The 23,363-nt window shown below is 39.6% G+C and overlaps 2 protein-coding genes across 4 annotated transcripts in view; one reads left to right on the top strand and one right to left on the bottom strand.

Moving 5' to 3' along the window:
• The window catches only part of VIL1 (villin 1), a 36,481-nt gene extending 21,632 nt beyond the window's left edge, over positions 1–14,849 (top strand). Inside the window, exons 12-20 of the mRNA XM_051983549.1 lie at positions 75–212; positions 609–767; positions 3,199–3,378; positions 3,938–4,083; positions 6,729–6,873; positions 9,767–9,955; positions 10,894–10,962; positions 11,994–12,134; positions 13,797–14,849. Of these exons, the coding sequence (XP_051839509.1) occupies positions 75–212; positions 609–767; positions 3,199–3,378; positions 3,938–4,083; positions 6,729–6,873; positions 9,767–9,955; positions 10,894–10,962; positions 11,994–12,134; positions 13,797–13,910 (1,281 nt within the window). The 3' untranslated portion in view covers positions 13,911–14,849. The remainder of the gene's footprint in view (positions 1–74; positions 213–608; positions 768–3,198; positions 3,379–3,937; positions 4,084–6,728; positions 6,874–9,766; positions 9,956–10,893; positions 10,963–11,993; positions 12,135–13,796) is intronic.
• A 2,568-nt stretch (positions 14,850–17,417) lies between these two features.
• The window catches only part of USP37 (ubiquitin specific peptidase 37), a 65,126-nt gene continuing 59,180 nt past the window's right edge, over positions 17,418–23,363 (bottom strand). For all 3 annotated transcript variants that reach the window (XM_051983548.1, XM_051983546.1, XM_051983547.1), the window contains 4 exons: positions 23,091–23,206; positions 22,511–22,580; positions 20,216–20,354; positions 17,418–19,529 (listed from right to left, as the gene is read on the bottom strand). In XM_051983548.1, coding sequence (XP_051839508.1) covers positions 19,442–19,529; positions 20,216–20,354; positions 22,511–22,580; positions 23,091–23,206 — 413 coding nt within the window. In that variant the 3' untranslated portion in view covers positions 17,418–19,441. The remainder of the gene's footprint in view (positions 19,530–20,215; positions 20,355–22,510; positions 22,581–23,090; positions 23,207–23,363) is intronic.

Genomic DNA, 23,363 nt, shown 5'->3' with positions numbered 1-23,363 from the left:
ATCTAGCTTCTCTGGAAGCATCACTGTTGACCATAGACTACCCTTCTTCCCACCCTTACAACACCCCCATACAGATGTGGAGGATTGAGAACCTGGAGCTAGTGCCAGTGGAACCCAAATGGCTGGGACACTTCTATGGTGGGGACTGCTACCTGCTGCTCTACACTTACCTAATTAATGAGAAGAAGAACTACCTAATCTACATATGGCAGGTCAGAGTCCACTGGAACCCTAGAGCGAAGTCTTGATTTCCTTCTTCGGGTTCTGTTCTCTTGCCCCTTGTTTGTGAATCATTTTATGCCCAGCATATAGTCTGCACTTGGTAAAAGTGTGCTAATTAATTCTTCTCTAATTCACCCTCTACTTGCTTCTCCCTCTCCTGCCCCTGACATCACAACCTCCTCTAATCCTCTCTTTCCTTTCCCTTCTTTCTGCTTCGATGTGTGAGGCTCTGGGTTATCTTGAAAGGAGGAGAGAGAGAGAATGAAAACTGAGATGAAACTTGGTTTCCATTGGTTCTACCCTCTGAGAGGGACTTCAGGGTGGATGAGGAGTGGGGTTGTCTTGCCAGTTTTCTCCCCACCCATCCCCACTTCTACATGCTTCAGGGCAGCTCTGCTACTCAGGACGAGATTGCAGCCTCAGCATATCAGGCAGTCAACTTGGACCAGAAGTACAATGACGAGCCTGTCCAGATTCGTGTGCCCATGGGCAAGGAACCCCCTCATCTCATGGCCATCTTCAAAGGACGCATGGTGATCTATCAGGTAAAAGGGAATGCTCTCAGCACCCCCAGCAGAGAGGTCCAACTGGAGACGTACGTCAGCTACCCAACAGACAGAGAAAAAACCTCCTGGATGGGGAGGGGAGCTATGTCATTAATTCTGTCATTCACAGCATCCAGCATAATGCCCTGCACACAGTAGAGTTTTAACAAATATTATTTGAGTTGAACTCAGGTAAATGATAGTGATGAGGGAGGGGAACAAGTTGTGGGCAAGGATGGCGCCATATTGAACCAGTCAATCTTACACTTCTCAGCTGGAAACCTTTTGGGTTCTATTCTTGCTTTTCTGGAACTGGATAAGAAATGTTCAAAAATGATACTGGAATCTAAACACCAACTTCTGTCCTGATTCCCTTGTTAGGTCCCTAATAGAAATGGAAATTGCTTGTGTAGATATGTCTAAAATCTATCTATTTATAGTTTCACAAATTTAAACTTAACAGAAAAGCATTTTATTCATTCAGTGGACATTTATGAGTCGCTTGCTATTCACACATCCCAAGAACATTTATTAAACACGTACTATAAGTAAATCATTGTGCTAGATTTGGGGGAAACAAAGATGAAAAAAATGACCGTTTTCTTGATCAAGGGATTTAAAATCAATAAGGAAGATAAAACACATACACGAAGAAGCAAAACACTATGTTCCAAGCCCTGAGTTGATTGCAGTGGGGAAATGTTGTTCCAACTACCTAGATGCGTTAAAATATAATTGAGGAGATCCATTCATTCAATATGCATCTGATGAGTACTTACTACATGCAAGGCATAGTGCTAGGTCCTCTAAGAGATACCAAGAAAAGTAAAACACAGTCCCTGCCCTCAAGGAGTTTGTAGTTTAATACAACGTATTTATTTAAAAAAAAAATTTCAACACAGAAGTAGAAAATGTTTTATTAATGAATTAACTATAGGTTATGCTTTATTGTTCATTATGAGGCAGGAATTAGCTTTTTAGGAATAATTTGTGAACTAGTCTCCAGCAACCAGCCCCTTCTTGCTGTGAGAACTGGGAATGCAAGAGATCCTAGCTCTTCTTCCCGTTATTCTGCAGTCTATTCAGACATCCGCCAGGAGATTCAGGCTTCCCCAGCATGAGTATTTTGCCACATTCCTTGTCCTTGTATGTACCACCTCCTAACTGTCTAACATAATTTAAATATAAGACACAGACACATAAAAATTAACTAGCAACATAAGTTATTTTATCATAAATGCTGAAAGAGTGATGCAGACTAAGAAGTAAGGTTTCAGAGGAGGGGCTGGAATAGTCAGGGAAGGCTCCGTGGAGAAGGACCTGAAGCTGTGCACGGAAGGATAAGGATGCTTTGGATAGGCTGAGAGATATAGGAAGGATGTTCCATTCAGGGGACCGAGGGACAGAGGTAGGAATGAGCAATAAACATGGTGGACACCACTGAGCAGAGACTTTATCTGGAGAGTAAATAGAATATATAAGATAAGGTAAGAACAGATCATGGAAGAGCTTGAAGGACAGCCTTAAGAGCTTGCCATGGGACACAAACAGGGAAAGTTATAATTAGTCCGTAAGACTTTGGTGTCCTTAAGAGCAGTGGCAGGTTTTCGGGTTTTTTGTGTCCGCAGGACTTCCCAGTGTACCTGGCATATAGTAGGTACTTCACAACTGCTTGCTGACTGACAGTGATGTAAACAGTATTTTAAGGCTACTAAGCCAGCGAGAGACTAACTGCAGGCTGGGGGACCTGACGTGAGGAGGGTCTGAATTAGGGTAGTGACAGTGGGAAGAGGAAGTCAGAGTGTTTCGAGGGAAGCATCAACAAAACTTGGTGAGCAGTTAGGAGTGAGAGATTAAATCAAGGGAAGAATAAGAAATGATTTTAGAATTTGGAGCCCGGATGACTGAAAAGGGGGAAAGGGGACTAGTTTTAGGAACAATTTGGAGGATTTTGGGAGGATGCTAAAATAGAGGTTCCATTGCCTTTGATATATTTAGAGAAAGATGGAGATAGGAGAAAAGCATGTTCCATGCTTGGCCCTCATGCAAATTATTTCATTAAGGAGAGTACAAACAGAGGCTTGACTTTTATTTGAATGCAACAGAACATGTAAATGTTTTCCCTGACATGGATTTGAGGGTTAATCATTTTTCTTTCCTTGAGGACACCATCAGTACTCCCTGAGTGAGGGACTGGGCAGCTCCAGAATTGACTAGACTAGGAGAGAGCTAGGTGTGGGAGCCTTTAGCTCAGGTAGATCCTTCTATACCTGGTGAAGACCCAGTCTACAGCACCTTCCCCTGCCGGCTTAGATGACATCTCTGGAACACAAGGGAGTGTTGTAAAGGAGTAGAGAGAGACTGTAGGACTTCCTCCCCCATTGGACACCTCTGGTGGACATTTCTCTGTATTTCCTTTCTTGCTTCACAGGGGGGAACCTCCCGGTCAGGAAACACCGAGCCTGTGCCTTCTACCAGGCTGTTCCAGGTTCGAGGAACAAATGACAAGAACACCAAAGCAATAGAGGTGCCTGCCCAGGCCAGTTCCCTCAACTCTAATGATGTCTTCATTCTCAAGACCCAATCTTGCTGCTACCTGTGGTGTGGGAAGGCAAGTATCCATGTCCATGCCCCCATGAACTGGTCACTTTAGGCAGGCAAGGAGGGAAAGATCTCTCAGCTTCTATTCTTCCCACACCTAAGGAGGACACTTTTTCCTTCCTTTACTTCTCTCCTTTTGATCCTGTCTCATCTGCCGATCTGTCTCTCCTTAGCTTTGTGACCGTCAGTCTTTGACTCTGCTTTTCTATAAGTCTCTCTGATCTCTATGACTTTCTCTGGGTTTTCTTCTCAAAAGGCCTCCTGGTCCCATAGAACTTTGGCTAGCCTTCCCCCACTTCACCAACTTCGGAAGGGTAGCATTCCCTCAGGAGATACTCTCAAGGAGCCTGAAGGAGCAGGAAGGCGACAAATTCTGACTGCGGCTTCCTTCTCATTGACCCCGTCCGTGCTTAGGAACATGGAGCTCTCCAATCTGGGACCTTGTCCAAGAGAACCACGGGACTGGTTCTAAGCAGGGACATCCTGGTCCAATACTTTGGGGAAAAGTATGAGGGGGGAGCTGGAAAGAGTCTATTTGTTGCAATCTCTTGAGCTTCCTTTCCATGTAGGGCTGCAGCGGTGATGAGAGAGAGATGGCGAAATCTGTGTCAGACATCATCTCGAGAATGGAGAAGCAGGTGGTGGTAGAGGGGCAAGAACCAGCCAGCTTTTGGCTTGCCCTGGGCGGAAAGGCACCCTATGCTAACAGCAAGAGGTAACTGGACTCACTTGCCCCTCATGACTCCTTTTTTATCAGTCAGAGAAACCCCTTCTGATAAGAGATATAACAGGAAGGACCCTGTCAATGACTCCAGGTTTACAGGCTCCAGAGGTCAAAGGACCTTGGAAATTATCCAAGCCTACCTATCTCATCTCTTACTGGGTAGAACGGAGCTTGCTCTAACATCACCTGTGTGAACTTGGATAAGACACAGCTTTTCAAGACCTTTCCATCTTTATGAAATGATGGGGTTTGGACTAGATGACATCTGACTTCACCTCTAAATCCAAGAAGCTCACAGACATTGAATTTCTTGCAGAGGGCCATAGAGTTGGTGTCAGAAGAAGGATTCAAATCCAGGGCTTTTCCCACTCTCTCTGTTGCTTCTTGGCTGAGTAGGAGCCTGCGTTGTTTTTGCAGCCCTTTATGCTGACCCTATATCCCTTGCAGGGGTCCTCAAACTTTTTAAATAGGGGGCCAGTTCACTGTCCCTCAGACTGTTGGAGGGTCGGACTATAGTAAAAACAAAAACTTTGTTTTGTGGGCCTTTAAATAAAGAAACTTCATAGCCCTGAGTGAGGGGGATAAATGTCCTCAGCTGCCGCATCTGGCCCGTGGGCTGTAGTGTAATGTCGAAGAAACTGAGCAAGACAGAGATTAGAGACCAATTCAATAGTTTATTAAATGGAGAGAAATACTGGGACCAATGGGTCCATGGTTGATCCCAGGGCTAGAGGAGACTATCATCTCAAAGAGTCCAGCCCCGAGTATTGGGACAGCAAGCTTTATATAGAATAACAAGAACAATGACATAGTGGGGGTACCTGGTGGGGATAACCTAATGGAGGGACATTACTGATATTCTAATGACATCTAAAATGGATAAATCTTTATCTTGCCAAACATTAAGAAGGAATGTCTATACAACCTTTATCTCAAACATTAAGAGGGAACGGTTATAACCTAAGGAGAACTGGGTCACAACATTAAAAGGGAACTTTGGTATAACATTAGTTTGAGGCCCCCTGCAAAGGGTTGAGAAACGATGAGCACTTCTGGTGTGAGGGCTTGTAGGGGCTGCTTATCCACCTTTGGTTCTCCCTGCTCCCCAACTCTCACGTGACTCTGAGAAGCTGGAGGATGCACAGCGGCTACAGCGCAGTGAGCCTTCTGCACAGACAGCTAAACCAGGTTGAGGGTAACCTACTGGCCACGGACCTATTGAAGAGCTGTGGGCTGTCTACATCAAGTCTGTGAAGATTTCCCAGTGGAACGAGCAGATGAGAGCAATTTGTTCCAACAGCCATGAAGTTGGCTGAAGCATGTGCTGTGGAGAGTTTAGAATTTAGGCACTGAAGGAACCAAAATCATCCGTTGCATCCTGGGCCATTGTATGTCTTGAATTTTATCTTGGCTCCTAGACTTTGATAATTCTGGAAGAGAGAGAGACTAACAACTTTGTGCAACTCTGCTTCACTTAAATCCAATGGACTCGTAAGTCAAGAAATCACCCTATGATGTCACTGGTCAGTTTTTTAAAATGAAGGACAAACAATAAAAACTGACCCACAATATTCTTTCTACTGAGAATGCTGGAGCGGGTAGGGGATGCACTTTCATTTGTAGGGGGCTCTTCCCTTCCCCCAACAGAAAACATTCAGAGAGTTTGGAGAAGTCATTATTTGGACTTCCAGTTTTTGTCCTGTTTTTTTGTCCAAGCATCAGCTGGTTGAACACTGTACCTAATTCCTCTTGGGTGGGGCAGAGGGAGGTACCACAATCTCCCAGGCAAAGGAAGCCCAGAGTTCAAGTGCATTAGATTAGATAAGTTTAAATAAACTTCAGAAAGGGCAGGGCATTGGCTATAAGGCTCAGCACTTTGGTGAAATGCTTACATCAGCATCTGAGTGGGAAGTGGTGGATTTTCCTCTCAGAAGAGGTGCCCAACCCTTGATCCCCTACTCAGGTCCTGGGAAGTTAAAGGGATTAGTTTAACCTGGAGAAGAGGTAGTTTAAGTAGGCTTGGGAAATGATAGAAAATCTGGATTTCAATGGATTCAATTCATTGGTGAGACATCTTGGGGTGTGAAGACTTCCCCCAGCAGAATGGGAAGATGAAAATAATTTGTTCCAATGGTCATGAAGGTATTAGGGAGCTTTTAGAACTGGCTCAGTCTTTGAAGATCCCAAGGTCATCCACCACATCCTGGGCCATCACCAGCCATTCTGACTTTTGTCTTGCCATTAGGACTTCCCTCAATGGAGGAGACAGTGAGGGTGATGATTTTGTATAACTCTCACTTAAATCCAACTGACTCTAGTTAAGACATTGTTTGTCTTTGAAAAGGACAAGCCACAACAATTTTTCAATTTTAGGGTAAGAGGAAATGAGCTACACTTAAAGCCATAAGAATAAAGGTTAAATTTCAGGGAAAACTTCCCAATTGTGAGGAGAGTGAATTGTAGAGTGGCGATAACAGGAGGGTAGAAGTGTGGAATTCTTTCTCTTAAAGGTCCCTTACAACAAAGGAGACATTTCTTCTTTCTACATGCCCTAAGACTTTGGAAGTCAGAGAGGATGTACTGGGGCATTTCTTTCTAATTTTATAAAACTAATTTTATTACCTTATCTCTCACAGACTACAGGAGGAAACCCTTTCTATTGTGCCTCGACTCTTTGAGTGCTCCAATCAGACAGGCCGCTTCCTGGCTACAGAAATTCCTGATTTTAATCAAGATGATCTGGAAGAAGATGATGTGTTTCTGCTGGATGTCTGGGATCAGGTAGAACCCTCTTCCCTTTCAAGCCTGAATGCCGGGTGCTCTACATCCTTGCCCCATCACTCCAAACTTAAAAACCCCAGCAAGTCCCCTAAGGACTTGCTCAAATTTTACCTCTGCTACCTACTCTTTCCTTCTGTAAGCTTAAGTAAATCACTTCGTTCTGGGCCTTAGTTTCTCCATCTGTCAAGTGAGGGAGTTGAGCTCCCTCAGGGTTTCTTAAACTTCTTCCACTCATGATTCCTTTTCATCTGAGAAATTCTTTTGTAACCCCATTTTAAATCTGAGCTGAGGTGTTTCTAGTAGCATTCATTCATATGCAATGCAAAGTGCACATGTTGTGTTTAGAACCAAGGCAATATTGGCAAGTGCTGTCAGTAACACCGCAGATTCATTACACATTTGATTTTCTTTTCTTTTTTAAATAGTATTTTATTTTCCCAAAGCCCTTGTGTACCAATTTTTTCTCCCTTTCTCGTCTCCAAAACAGCAAGCAAGGTTAAACATATCATTTATGTTTGAGTTTGAATCAATTTTTGGTCATCCGAGTTCAGAAAGTTTTTCAATTGCCAAATTTTTTGTGATCCCCATATTCGTTTACCTCACCTCATACGGGGTTGCAACCCACAATTTAAGAAATTTTGGATTAGATGGTCGATGAGATCCCTTCCACTTCCAAATCACATGAGTGCAACAATGCAGGAATTTTTTATGGTAGAGATGAGTTGTAAGAAATGTCCTCAGTTAAGGGCAAAAAATCAGGTAAGGGAAGAGAAAAATCTGGCAGCTTCTTATTTTAACTAATTATTCTTGTTAATGACTTACTGAACTCTTGATTCTATCTGCTGAATAACTGCAAGTGTAGTCAGTGCCTAAGTCTTGGTATTCCCTTATTTCTTTTTCCACCTCACTTATGCTTCTTATACACTTAACTACTCACAGAATTATAGTTTAAGACTTCATTGGTGTAGTGGAAAAATCACCTGATTTGGAGTCAAGGAAGATCTGGCCTCTAATCCCAGATCCTGTACATGACACTATAGATGTCCTCTAAATTCTCTGAGACTCAGTTCTTCATCTGTTAATGGGGGCAATGTTAGGAACTACCTCTAGCTCATAGCATTGTTGTGAGGATCAAAGAGATAATGTGTATATATGTATGTATGTATGTGTATATATATATATTTTTTTTTACAAGTGACTAAAATTCAGCAGTTATAACTATTGGCTAGCCTGTTTGGTACCTCATGGATAGGGAAGCCTAATAAGTAGTTTTCAGTCTGCTTCATTGTGAGTTTCCAAAGTCAAAAGGATCATAGATTGGACATGCAAAAGGTATCTGGTCATCTAGTCCAGCCTCATCATTTTATGAGTCAAGAAACTGAGCCTCAGAAAAAAAGTAAAGAGCATGAAGGTGCCTTAGGGAGAAAGAAGGGTGCCATGAAGGAAGAAAAAAGGCAGGGATAAGAAAGACAAGCAAACACAGTTCATCTGTAAATATTCATTTCCTCAGGTTATCTATTCCCACTGAGAACAGGTAATAAATTGAATGTAGGCTACATAATTAAAAAAAAAAACTGCCCTGAGTTTTATTAATGCTTTTAATTTTTACATTCCTTTAAAAAATCTTTTTATATCACATTCATTTTCTTTTTTTTTTTCTTTAAATAACTTTTTATTGACAGAACCCATGCCAGGGTAATTTTTTACAGCATTATCCCTTGCACTCACTTCTGTTCCGATTTTTCCCCTCCCTCTTTCCCCCCGCCCCAGATGGCAAGCAGTCCTTTACATGTTGAATAGGTTACAGTATATCCTAGATACAATATATGTTTGCAGAACCGAACAGTTTTCTTGTTGCACAGGAAGAATTGGATTCAGAAGGTAGAAATAACCCGGGAAGAAAAACAAAAATGCAAGCACTTTATATTCATTTCCCAGTTTCACATTCATTTTCAAATGGGCTCCTCTCCTACCCTAGTGATTCTTTCCTTACAATAATTATTTATTTACTTATTATTGGTCATGGTGGAGAGAGTGATTGCTTTCTAATATTCAAGGTAGAAGCTAGAATTCAAGAAGTTGAAGTGGGAGGTGAGAAAGTACAAGCAAATGAAATATCAGAGAGACAGCATAATATAGTGGATAGAATTCTATGGTATGGTTTTTCTTGCCCCAGGTAACTCTCTAAGTTATTTTGGTACATAAGAGTCCTAAATTTGAAATCAGAAAATCTAAATTCAGATCCAAATTGTCTACTTTCTAGGAGCGTGACCTTGATCTGTAGCTCATTTTCCTCTGAGTCTAAATTTACTTTGAGATTATTTTTTAAAAGTTACGAAAAACCAACATGCTGTTTTTGGATAGTATATGCTGTGTTCTCCACCTCTCTAATGCAATATCTCATCTCTTCTCCCAGTTTGGGAATATAATTGCACAGGTTCAGCTTTATCTTTTGCTTTCAGATAACATTACAGTTATCATTCGACATATAACTTACCTGATTCTGCTTCTTTCCTGATGGATTATTTCTTTAAAATCTTCACCTGGTTCTCACATTTATTGATTCTCTCATTCAGTACATTTATGTACCCCAATTCCAGTACTAGTTTCAGAGAATAATCACAGAACTCTTTCCTTGCCCTTTTCCTTCATCTCAGAGAATGCTTGGGATCGAGTCATTCATCTTTTTAAAAAATCATTCATTCTGTTGGAGATCATTCCTATTATTTTTCAGTGATCATCTGGCTCTGGCTGCTCTTATGGTTTCTGCATGGAAGGGGGATTTACCAATGGCTCTGTGGGGAGCTAAGGGATGGGAAAGGTTATGGAATGGGAGGGAAGAATGGGGCTGTGCTTAAGGACAAATTTAAGAAGGATCTGGAATTGCTGACAGGTTTTCTTCTGGATTGGGATGTACGCCAATGAAGCAGAGAAGAGAGATGCAGCGATCATGGTGCAGGAGTATTTGAAGACACACCCCAGTGGGCGTGATCCTGAGACCCCCATTGTGGTGGTGAAGCAGGGACATGAGCCCCCCACCTTCACGGGGTGGTTCATGGCATGGGATCCTTTCAAGTGGAATGTGAGTGACTCATCCAGCATTTTGCTTACACGAGGCAAAAACATTTCTTGAAGCTCTCTGACCCCCCAAATCTCCAAGGCGAGGATCTTATCGATAAAGTTTAAAGTTCCTTCATTCATAGACAGCCATACAATCCACGACTTTTACTTATTGTTGTTTTATTCATTCCAAAAATGTAGGGCTTGCAATCAACCCTTGGAGTCTGAACTTGGCCTCTGGCAATTATTAGCTATGTAACCAAGGGCAAATCCCTGTATCAGTTTCCTCCTCTGTAAAGTGAGAATAATTTCATTATTCACCCCAGAAGGTTAATGTAGGCTTTGTAAATCCTAAAGCACTATGGAAATGAATCATTCTTAGTATGGATTGGTCAATTCTGTCTACACAGCTGAACACTAACATATCCAATGCTGTGCAATTGCCAGTAATCTTTTCCTAATTGTTTCCTCTCAAAATCTGAACTGATTTTGAGTCTAGCCCCATTCTTTTGCGCTTCCTTTGCTCAGCTCTGCTGTGCCACAGACATAAAACTACAAAGTGAGGGATGGGGACACCATTCTCACCCATACCACCTATATTTTACTTCTTGAGAATGACTAAGGAAAAATGTTAAGGTCATTCTCTGCAACTAATTAGTAAATTTGAATGAAGCTCATTCTCACACCACAACCCACCCCTTTATGTTTCTTAAGCCATCATCTCTGCTCTGGATGCATGGATAATTTCTGAGAACTGACTCTAATGACATCGCAGAGCATGTCTCTTCTCCATCTCATCTTCTCCTGCCCCCACTCCATTTTCTGAATTTGGGAAATCTTGATTTTCTTCCATCCTTTGGTTAGAGTGTGAAACAACCCTCTTCTGACCAGAGGAAATGAGCCTTTTTTCCTCATCCCTTGTCTGACTCCATTTTTCTATTCTGTTCTCATCATTCTTAGAATGTCAAATCTTATGAAGATATGAAGGCAGAACTGGGAAACAATAGCAACCTGAACCAGCTTACAGCTGTGAGTATGGAATTCATTTAACATACTATGGGAAAGCCACCAAGTACAAAGGCAATAAATAAACACTAAGTGATTTAAAGAGGGAAAATACCGGTGGCTAATTTATAAGAACCAACTGTGACAAGCAAACCTTAGTCTGTTCAAGCTAACCAGTTTCTCTAAAGAGTCACCTTGTCCATGACCCTAGCAGTGGGCAAGGTTCTTATTCAGCCTTAATAGATGGTGTGGAGTGGATCTCCAGGAAAGCAGATGTAAGAATTTCCTTCATCTCATTACTGATCCTTTGGAGATCCAATCAGTTCCCCTAAGGAGATTTCCACTGGTGACTAATCTTAATTAATCCCCTTTGCTGCAGGGTCTCTCCAGTGCTTTGTCTTCATGTTCATTTCTCAGCAGAGATGGGAGAATTGCTCTGCCCTTCAACTTTAACAAACACTTATTTAGGTTCTAGTTTTCTCGTTTAATGTTCACTCTATAAATATTTATTGGCTTGGTGCCTGGTGCCTGAGGAAATGTAATAAAAGTATGGCCATAGTCCCTTTGCTCAAGGAGCTCACAGCCCTAATAAGTGAGATGACGATTGATAATCGACAGACATTTGTCCAGAGAAATACAACAATTGCATGGATGAGAGTAATAAAAATATATATATATATCACTATTTTTAATTACCCAGGGCACAGCACTGTCCAGTAACACCCAGGAAAAGTTACACATATATGAGTAAGTCAAAGAGGTCTAGAGAAATACAAATTTGACAGGATGCAGAAATTTAAAATTGTTTGGAACACATCTCTGCCCTTCATGGGTATCATGAGGAGAGTAGATGACTAAATAAAACAGGCATACCTATTAGAATTATTGGACTGGAAAGACCTCAGGAATGAAACTATGTTTTACTGCTGAGGGGAACTAGAAAGGAGAGCGGCATCAGGGAAGGCTTTTTGTAAGAGGTAGCCTTTAAAATAATATCATATTAAGAATCAACCATGACCAAGCTTGGGTAGAGTTTTTTCCTTCTTTCTCCATAGGAGATAACCAGTCCTAAGCCAGATATATTTAAGGCTGACACAAACTTTTCTCCTGGACCTTTGGCGACTTTCCCACTGGAGATGCTTCAGAACAAACCTGTAGAAGAATTACCTGAGGGGGTGAATCCTAGTAGAAAGGAGGTGAGTTGGAAAAGGGTGGGGTCAAAAAAGATGAAATTAGGGTTATTTCTGGCATTTATTTATATCTCATGGGGTAAGTTGGATGTAAACACTCCAAGCTTATGTTCTAGAGGATGAATCATGGAAAGTGGAAATGTCCATGAAATTTTAAATCAGGAGTTTGTAAAAACAGGGAACAGGATTGGGGGGAACTTTTATTCTTCCTAATACACAGAAATAACTTTGATTAAAAGTTGCAGATTTTCCTGTATTTGCCACCCAGATTATGTGGTGGTGGTTCCCCAAGGTAGAAGGCTGAGACACATTAAGCCTGGCCTATCCAAGAACATTAAAACACACCCTGCATGATTACTACCAACTCAGTCTTTCTTTTCTCATCCACTTGCTGATGCTTTCGAGAGAGGCACTGTCAAGACCTTACACAAACACCTTTGACAGAGTTTATTATTTAGCAACAGAGTGGTGTAGCAGAAACAATATTGGATTTAAGGTCAGAAAATCTAGTGTGGAAGTCCAAATCTACTTATTGTCTGGGTGGGTTCCCAGGCAAGTCACTTCAAGGCAAACATTTGGGGTGTTTCTTCACCAAAAAAACCAAGTTGAACAAAATAACCCTTAAAATATTGCCAAATTCTGAACTCTGGCTTCTATCTTTTGCAATTGATTTATTTTCAAATATTTCCAAAATTTGTCCTTGGCTGGAACTTCCCAGACAAAGTAACCCTTTTCCTCATCTCAAACATTCCAGTAGATTACAGTGTGCCTCACTTCATTATGCCTATTACTATTATTATCTTCCACTCAGACCTCGAAATGGGCATGCTTACAAGTATTCTAATTGCAAGGTCAAATTGATTGAAATTGTAATAGAAATTTTTTGACTTAGACTCCATCATTACCACATTCTCCTAATTTGTTTCCTCAATCATTTTCTCTGGAAATTTCAGCTACAAAATCTTCCATTCTTGTTAATCAAGATCCCAAAGTGGATTGACAGCTCCTCTAGCTAGCAGGGTTGGCCTGGCCTTTTGTGAACTAATCAAAATGAATTATAGAGGGGTAGTTAGATGGTGCAATGGGAAGAGCACGGGCTCTGGACTCAGGACCCGAGTTCAAGTTCTACCTCAGTCACTTGACATTAGCTGTGATGCTGGCCAGGTCACTTAACTGAGTGCCTCACCAATAAACAAACAAATAAGTAATAATTACAGAACATTAAAGCTAGAAGAGACCTTCAACATCTAGCTAGACCACCTCATTCATCCCTACTTCTCCCTAGGGAGAATCCGTTCCAAAGGAGTTATTTTCACTAATTTCTAACTGAAATGTAGTTTTTCTTTCAATTATACAAATAGATGGCAAGCATTCTAGGAAACTGATGTTTGCTCACAGATACTAAACAATAACAGGATTTAAACTTTTAAACCCAACTTGAACTCCAATTCCAGGGCTATTTAGACAGCCATGTTACACATTCCCCATTTTTACGGTTTATTGTACCGCCAGATTTTGCTTTCCACTTGACTTCTACTCTGATTCATGACATTAAAATGTGCTCCTGGGACAAATACTGGTCATTCAGCAAGGACTTTGCCCTTCTGCCTGGCTTGTGCCCACGGGATCTGGGCCACTCCTTCATCTCCAGCTTCTCTTTTCCCTCAGGAACACTTGTCTGGGGAAGACTTCAATCGGGTTTTCGGGATGTCTCCAGCTGCCTTTTCTGCCCTGCCACGGTGGAAACAACAGAATCTGAAGAAGGAGAAAGGGCTGTTTTGAAAAGGGGGGTAGCTAAAAGTCCACAAGGCAGTGCTGTCAACTTTCGGTTTGTTTACTGCTATTGCTATGCCAAAAAAATTACTTTTAAACCAATGAAGAATGGAGTAATGCTCTCTCTCTTAAATCTTATGCCCTAATTTCCCAGAGGATAGGCGGGGCAGTGGTTAAATTGGCCACTAAGATGGCCACTCCAGACATTTCTGAATTTTGAGGAGTTCCCTTAGGATCTCAAAATTATGATTTACCTGATTTGAAGAGTAGATAGGTTGAACAGCTTTCTAATTTTCACTTTGATTTTGCTTTCTTCAGAATCTGAGCCTAATACATTCTCAGTGTACTGTCTCCACTGTGTTCTGGGGCAAATCCCATTTTAACCAAGTTTCAATGAGTGCTTCAGACTAAAAAGAATTTAGTTTCATTGATCTGCAACCTAGTTTCCTGAAGGTAGAGTCTGATGAGGCCCATTTTGGGCTTTATAGCAGAGAAAACATTTTCCCAAAGCCCTGGGTTATCACTTCCTCTCCAAGAGTATTTCAATCGAATGAAACAAAGGACGAGGTTGCTCCTATACTAAGAAAGGGTTTAAATTGTGCCCAGTCATATAAGGTGAATTTTTCAGCAGCCAAGCCCAGACAAACTTAAAAACTGAAGGTCTCTGAAAGCAGGAACTATTTTTTCCTCTATTTCCAGTGCTTGGCAGTTAGCCCTTAATAATTATACTGAAGCTCAGTGGTGACCAAAGTGACAGTTACATGCTCCTTTTCTTCTAAGAACACACATTTCAGGTAACCTCTTCAGAAGACCAACCCCCTCCCCCCCCCCAAGTCTTCACAGATGTACCAGTTTTTTAAAGTGTCTGACAGAACATTGCCCTTTTCAGAAATAAAAGTCAAACCAATAAGAGGGGTTAATAAAGAGGCTTTAATTTCACAAAAAAAATCTATATCATTTAAAAAGGGGAAAAAACAAGGAAAAACTGTAAGAGATACAAAGGAACAGTTCTGCTAAAACACAGATAAAAGTGCCGTTCCATATAAACAGTGTAAATAATCAGAATCAAAAAAAATCACTCAGAACGCGAAAAACTATCCCACTAGTAATATGGCCAAAGCTGCCGGCAAACCTGGTGGTGGATCAACCAGGCGTGGTTGAGAAACCTATTTTATTTATTTTCATACAATAAATTAACATTGTCAGGAGGCAGTGAAACTGGTCAGGCAGGGAAATAGGGAAGGAAGTAGAAAAAAGGAGAGAAGGAAAAATTGGGGGAAAGAGGAACAAGATCAAGGCAGACTTCAGTCATTGCCAATTTACTCTTTGGATAGAAACAATCAACTTATTAACCCAGAACAATCTTGTCTATCTTACTCTTTTGGGTGCTTGACTTAGTTGCAAACTTAGTTCTTCTGACTTCTCCCTACCCAGCCTCACCCTTTCTCCTTGTACCAAGCAAAGGAGATTTATCTGTACCTCAATTAAGAGTCCAATGGCAAAAGGTTAAAGGCTTCATGTATTAGCTGTGGCAGAGCCCTTACTTTTCAAAAATACTTTCAGTTACACAGTACACATGAAAAACACTTATCCAGTTGTGGAAAAAAACACATTATAAACATGGGGAGATGGGTTACTCAGGGATGATTTATGCACTGAAAAACAATGCCTGGTCAAATTAGAAACATACAGATCAAAAAAGAAATTAGTTGTCATGTAAGACACAATAAATTTACAGGATTTCCCAAGGTCTGCCTGAAGTAGGTTTTTTTTTTTTTGTTTAATGTATTTGATGGGTGGCATTTAAAAAGCACACACACACACACACACACACACACGCACACGTATGTGTATAAATCTCTTGGAAATCATTTTAATTTCACTAATAAACATGTCCACATTAAAGTTTTTATTTATATGAAATAGAGAAAGAATAAAAGTAATATAAATCAATATTCTTCAGGGCAGGTATTTCAAGGGGACAAAGGTGAGGAAACGACAAAGATAGATAATAGTTTTATTTATTTAAACACAGCCCATTTGGACTAATTCTCTTATGGGTAAGGTGAGTAAAGTTTATTTGCTATATTCTATCTTTTTAAAAATGTCCCTCCCCACCCATACATGTCACACCCAGCAACTGAGTTATTTGAAAAATTGCCAATTTTTCTTTCACAAACATGCACTTATAGACAGCCTACATTATACATCTATCTATGTATAGCTATATGTGTATATAGCTATATGTCAATAGCTATATAATGCTACTACTAGCAGGGGAGGACAATAATTAGCCAATTAACCCTTTGCCATGCTTTAAGTTTTAAAGCTTGTTTTTAGGAACCTTTGATAAAAGGTATTGGTAAATAAACATGGCTAGGGTTTGCTTTCTGGAAAATGAGTATATTTCATGAGATATTTATGACACTTGAATAGTTTTTATTAGTGATCACTGACAGAGCCTGTAATTAAGGCAAAATCTTTTCAGTAAACAAAGAGTTTTCAAAATCTAAGGAAATTAGAAGGAAAATGTGTCATTTGTTATACTGCCTTGTTGGGACAGATAGACAGAGACAGACAGATACACAGTCTATCTTCCGGCAGGCTGAAATTCTATTTATAACTGCTATGATGATTCTCCCACATCCCAAAATATTAGGTAATAAGGACCAATATAAATTTTGTTTGGTTTAGTTTTCCTTTAAAAAAAAAATCCCAAACATCATACTGGTTGTATACAGAACTAATATACTATATTAGTTCCAACACTATATATATAACTGATGGTCACAAAATGCTTAAGATTTGCAGTAGATATTTGTTTTTCTACAGAATAACAGGACCCTTTCTCCTTCCACCCATCAAACACTCATACCACAATTCTGAACTGGCCACGCTGGGGAAAAAAATATATTTATTTATATACATACACATACACACACACACACACACACACACACACACACACACACACACACAAATTTTAAAATATATAAAGCCACTGCAACTAGGAATAACCCCTCCCCTGCGATTATCTTTATCAACAAAATCAAGCTGAAATTCCAATTTGTAGTCAGGATTTCCACATTAAACTAACTGAGAAGGGACTCTGTAATGGAAGAGTAAAACAGAGAAAGGAAAATTAATGAAGCCACTTAAATGGACATGTCTGTCGGAAGTGAAGCCCCCAGATGCCAAGACCTAACAATAGTAGAACAGTCAATATGTTCAACATGAGAGAATGAGCTCCAATAAACTAAGAATGAGGGAGAAGACCCCATCAAATCATGCTTCCAATTACATTAACTCAATTTAGGCTAACTTTTCAGGAGCCCATCTGGAGAGCTTCCTTTTTGCTCCTGTGACAACTTTCTGCTGTTCCCACCTTTCTGACTCCAAATGTAACCACTCCCTGTGAATTGTCTTTAAATTCATTCAGGTTTACTTTTAGTGCTGCACTCAAAGGGACTGGAGATGGGGAAGGAGAGTAGAGGAATGCTACAATCAGTTAACTCATTTACTGTAAGACTTGTTTTACCTTTATTTTTCTTAAAGGTTTTTTTGTTGGAAATGTTGCAAAACAAAACAAAACCTATATTAAAATAAGCTTTTCCCTTAGATTTCTCTCACCAACAATACAAAATTGATAGTTTATGATACAGCAGTGCATGTGATATAGAGAGGGGTCAAAAGCATTTCTTGTTTGTGGTTGTCACAATACAAAACAATCCAGGTAAGAAGAGGTTTCGCTTACAGAACAGAATGCAGAACAAAGCTATGTCTGTAATGCTGAAGGCTCTTCAAAGGAAAAGATTTCCAGCCTCCCAACACCATTAATTTAGTTTAAGTTTATGAATAGTGGTTTAAAAAAAAAAATCCACAGTTCTCCCTTGCCTGCTCCCCTCTCAAGAGAGTAATGACAACCAGCCTTGACACCAATATGAGAAAGTAGTTTTTAAGAAAAAAACCTTCCATATTTCCATAAGGTATTAAAACTGTAACCTGGCCCAAATTTAGAGCCTACAGTTCTTAACACATTTCTTTGTAATAAAGGAATGAGACAAATATCAAGTTTTACTTCATGACACCAAGCTGCATGGGAATCTAATGATGGAGCCAAGCTCTCAAAATTAGTTGTTACAGGATTTTACCTACCAAAAAAAAATCATCCTTTATATGGTTTCTCAAGTTGTTTAACCAATCTGCTTTATGTCATTTGAGCAATTACTGAAATGTAGAGTGCTTAGTTTTTCAGCCATATTTATCCTCAACCTCAAGCAGATGAGGTCAATTCACTAAACTTTACAGTGACTGGGACTCTCCCAAATCATCCTCACTTCAATTCTTCTTAGAAATGCATCAAGAGACTAAATGGTTTTAAATGTTTAAGCCCTGTCCCAATGCACACTCATTTTTACATTTGGGGTAGGGTAAGTACTCCAGAATAAAGAACACCTTTTGATATCTGGGAATGAGAAAGACGAGGAACCTTTCAAAGATCATCTGTCAATGGTTCCTATTTGGGGCAACATTTTTGCCCAATTTTTATAGGATGCTTTGGCTAACTCCAGAAGCAGCGTGAAATAATTGATGTCTAATCTCAAGTGGGAACGATATTGGAATAAATGAAAGGAAGCCAGTAACAAGAACAAATGCTGACTGAATAAAGGAATACACTGTGTGAATTAAAACTTTTTTTTTTTAAACGCACAAAGCATACAATGAGCAAAAACTGTGAAGGATGATGAAAATGTTACAACACATTCCTCAGCACCAACATTTCATTTCCTAGAACTGCATGTAAACTGTAGAGGAGTTACAAACCCATGAAATAATGATAATTAAATAACCAAAACATGCTTCATCTCAAATGACAGAAACATCCCCTTTAGCCGGAAGAACTATCATTAGTGTTTGTGGAAAGTTGGGGTTCCAGTGAACTTTACTAATGAAACATACACTCAAAGTTATAAACTATTGCTCAAACTGCTCATGAAGGGCATAAAAATACGCAAATGGCAAGTGATACAGGTGGTTTCTTCACCCGTTTCCCAGTTGAATGAACTTGAAAATCCCCCTGTCACTTTCTTCCATTTCTTCTCCATACCAACTATGCTACGAATTCCGAGCAAACAAAGTCTTGTGGCTCATTCCAACTCTTTAAGGCTCCATTCTGTCCAATATATACAAACACACATGTACACACAGGTGTACGTATCAGAGCGTGTGTATGTAACTGTGTGTGAATGTTTATGCATGTACGTACGTACGTACGTGTGTGTGTGTGTGTCTAGATTCCCGGAACTACAGAAAGCTCCACTCTGCTCTTGGAGAGAAGGCTGATCAGTTACAGGTGTGAGGTTCAAGGATTTCCATGCATGAAGAACTTCCCTGGTTTGAAGCTTTCTATGTTTTGGTTCGGCCCTGAGCTGTTTGTCACTCCTGTGTCAGTTCTAAGTTCAGAATTCTCAGGTGGAAAAACACAAAAACGAGACAGTCGTGTGCACACACAGATGCCCCCACACCTGGGAGTGGGCTCCTCACAGTGCTGGCCGGGTGATCCGCCCGGCCTCCATGCTAAGCAGCTGGGAGGCCTTTTCTGTTTCCAGCAGCTCATCAAAGATATCTCTAGAAGAGGAAGGGGGAAATCAATAAAAAGAATCACAAATGGGCAGAGAAAATGAGATATCAAATGTAAGTGCAGAGCTAATTGTAAGAATGATGAATGTTTAGTGGTTATTCTCTCAGAAAAAAAGCAGCCTCTTCTTTCAACCCTCATCCTGGTTTGAAGTAACAATCCAGGTCCTTATAACAATTTGCTATTAGTACCTATAAATTTTCAGAGGACCTTGGCTAGAGCTAACAAAAATGTTTTATGTTTTAACAAAAATGATATGTAATCAATCCCCAACATACACAAATCATAGGTCAGTGGGTCTTAGAAATCATTAAATATCTGAATTTAGAGAACTTCTCTGGCACATTTAGAAGGGAGGAAGGAAGGAAGGAAGGAAGGGAAGAAGGGAGGGTGGGAGGGAGTGGGGAAGGAGGAAGAGAGAGGGGGAGGGGAGAAGGAAGAAAAAAGCTTATAATTGGATCTTTTTTATCCCCAGTGAGAGATCACCAAGTATGGGAGGCTACATTCCAGAAACCACCCACTGTATTACTTCCTGAAGACCAACAATGTGAGAAAAATTAAGTAATGAAAACTCAAAATGGCAAAAAATATTTGAATATTTTACTCCCAGGTAAAATAAGACAAAAAAAGGGAGGCAATTTTTGGCTTGTGAATCCTTGTTGGGCCAAACTCTTACTTGTGCATATAAAAGAAGATGTAACCACTCCGGTCTCTATCACTCTGAACAGAGGCCTCTTGGATTTTAGATACCTCCAGGTCATTGTAAGTGAACCAGGTCTGCTTCTTAATGTCGTACACATCACTAATGTAATGGCCTAAAACAAATGAAAACAAGCAATTATTTTCTTTTCTTTTCTTTTCTTTTTTTTTTTTTTTTTGCTGAGGTAATTGGGGTTAAGTGACTTGCACCAGGGTTAGGATGCATTAAGTGTCTGAGACCAAATTTGAACTCAGGTCCTCCTGACTTCAGGGCTGGTGCTCTATCCACTGCTCCACCTCGCTGCCCCAAAGCAATTATTTTCTTAATAGAACTGAGACTTCATAAAAGAAGGGGATGAACTTTTGATTTCATTGTTGTAGAGATCTTCCAGAAACTGCCCCCTTGGCAAGATGGACTGCTATACTAAAAATTCTTGTAAACTTCAATGAACTTGTGATTTCATTTTATTGGTACTCTCTTTTTATTAACACAGATTGCAATCTATTGTTCCTTATTCTATGTGATTCTAGTCTGTGAGTTCAATAAATCTTCTGGAGAAGGTCTATGTGATATGCTAAAGGACTTCATACGTATATTTTGAAAATTATATCAATGCACCTATAGCCTAAATTTTAGAAGAGGTAATAATTTATGGATGAATGTGTGAACAATTTCACAATTTCTATATCAATTCTAGTCAAACTGACTGTATCTCTCTCTTGACACAGACACATACCTCTTTCTATATGTACTTTAGAAAAGCACAGACTATTCAAGTGGAACACCAACTCAGTCCTTTTGAGACTCCTTTCCTCATATATTCCTAATAATGGTCATCACACCTTGGTCTGTAGACTTTCATAGGGGCAGAAACCCATTATTTCCTAAGGCAGCCCATTATGCTTTTAGATCTCTCTAACGATTAGGAAAGTTTTCCCCCTTTCATGAAACCTAGCTTTGTCTCTACTACTTGCACTCATTCATCCTAGTATTAATGAATAAGTCTATTTCCTTTTCAATTTGAAGCCCCTTCAAATACTTGAAGATGATTCCATGGCTCCCAAGTCTTCTTTTCTCCAGACCAAATTACTGATTGATGAATACCATTTTCTGACAAATATGGAAACATGTTTAAAAGAAGTGCATATATTTAATCTATATTAGATTGCTTGCTGTCTTGAATAGGGGGGGAGGGAGAAAAGAGAAAAATTACACAAGTCTTGCAGAAATCAATATTGAAAACCATCTTTGTGAGAGTTTGGAAAAATAAAATAAAATACCATTAATGAATATCATGCTTTATACAATTTTCCCCTGACTACAGCATTCCAGCTGTGGGGTCTGACCATGGCAAAAGAAAATAGAATTATTATCAGCCTCATTTTGGATACAGTGCTTTCTCAATGAACCCTGAAACAATTTCCTAAGTTACCATATCATACTGCTAACTTATATTCACTTTGAACTGTGCACTGAATACCTCTATTCCCATTTTCCTGATTTTTTCCCCACAAAGGAACTACGTTTAGCCACACCTTCCCAATTCCATATCGATGAAATTGATTTTAAAAAATTAAGTGGAATTAACCCTTATTAAATTCAGTCTACCATTCTAATTTGTTAAATCTTTATGGCTCTTAATTAACATCAACAAATTAGCTATTTTCCATAAGTCTGTTTAGCTATAAATTTGAAGTTTTATAAAACTAAGTTATCTAAGTTATAAAAACGTCGAACAAGGCAGGATCAAGGACACTCTGGGGGACAATCTAAGACATCCATCTAAGCCAGGGGTAGAGAACCCTTTTTTCTGCCAAGAGTAATTTAGATATGGCATTATTTGTGGTTCATACAAAACTATCAACTTATAGAATTCAAGCAGTGGGAGGTTGTTGTAACTAGCTCTTAGCTCACTATTGCCTGCAGTTATCTTGGCAAATGATTTTGCAGGCCTTATACAGCTTGCAGGCCAGTCATTCCCCATACCAGATAAGCAGATACTATTAATGACTAGTTTAGTTTTCCAATTAGTTCTCAATACAATGACTAGTCTATGTAACAAAAAGTGCTCAAAGCACTTTATACAGAGTATTTCATTGCATCTTCACAAAGACCATCTCCATTTTGCCCTCAAGGAAAACATTAGAGACTTTTCAACTTTAATTCAGGAAGTACCACTCATAGTCAAAGAACTAGCTGACTAGAGAACCCAGACAAGGTATACACTAAGATACATACTTCTATCATATGAAAGCTCAAATGATCTTTTACCTGAAGAAGATGTACTTCCAATATGGCTGACAACACTGATGAGTCGATAAGAATGAGGAAGATTTCCTGTCTAAAAAAATACAAGTGAATGTGAGACTTTACTTCTGTATCTAAAATAAAATATTAAATCTAAGATTGAACATCAAAGTGGATATATGTAAACCATAATACTTGGTATTCTTCAAATTATAGTCAATCATGATTACTTTACACACTACATTATCTATATATAGTTAATATATGATACCAATTCAATATAATTAGCAGCTATTATGTGCATGCAAACCGAGGAATAACAAAATGCCTTAGTGTTAGTTATCAAGTAGTCATTATCTATTGGCCTGAACCAATATTTTGCTGGGGGGGGGGAGAAGAAAACAGAATTTTTACAAGGACATATGTCTTGATTGAAAGTAACAATTCATATTTACATGTCTCAAAGTGCCATATTGCTCAGTTCTCATTGAGTATATACCAAAAAGGTTAATACTTATTTTTGACTCCACCCCCCCCCCCTTTTTTTGGGGGGGAAGGGAGGGGAGGAGGGAATGGGAAGATGAAGACAAGCCCAAGTTCTCACCTCAGCATTTCTCTTCAATTCCTCTGCTTCAGCTTCTGTGTACTCCATATCAAAAACATCTTCATTTCCAGAGTCATCATCAGAACCCATTCCATCCAGAAAGGAGTTATTAAATTCTAAAAGGTATAGACAAGGACAGATAAGTACCATTGGCAAAGAGGCCAAGACACTCAATCAGAAAGAATGGAAAAAAGTTTGGATTCTATACTGAAGCATCCCAAGCCAAAGTATGATATAAAAACAATGAGATTTCAATGAAGTCATACGTTATTA

This window comes from Antechinus flavipes, chromosome 3, assembly GCF_016432865.1.
Source record: "Antechinus flavipes isolate AdamAnt ecotype Samford, QLD, Australia chromosome 3, AdamAnt_v2, whole genome shotgun sequence".
Taxonomy (NCBI): domain Eukaryota; kingdom Metazoa; phylum Chordata; class Mammalia; order Dasyuromorphia; family Dasyuridae; genus Antechinus; species Antechinus flavipes.
The sequence above is the reverse complement of the archived record's forward strand: the minus strand, read 5'-3'. Positions and strand labels throughout refer to the sequence as shown.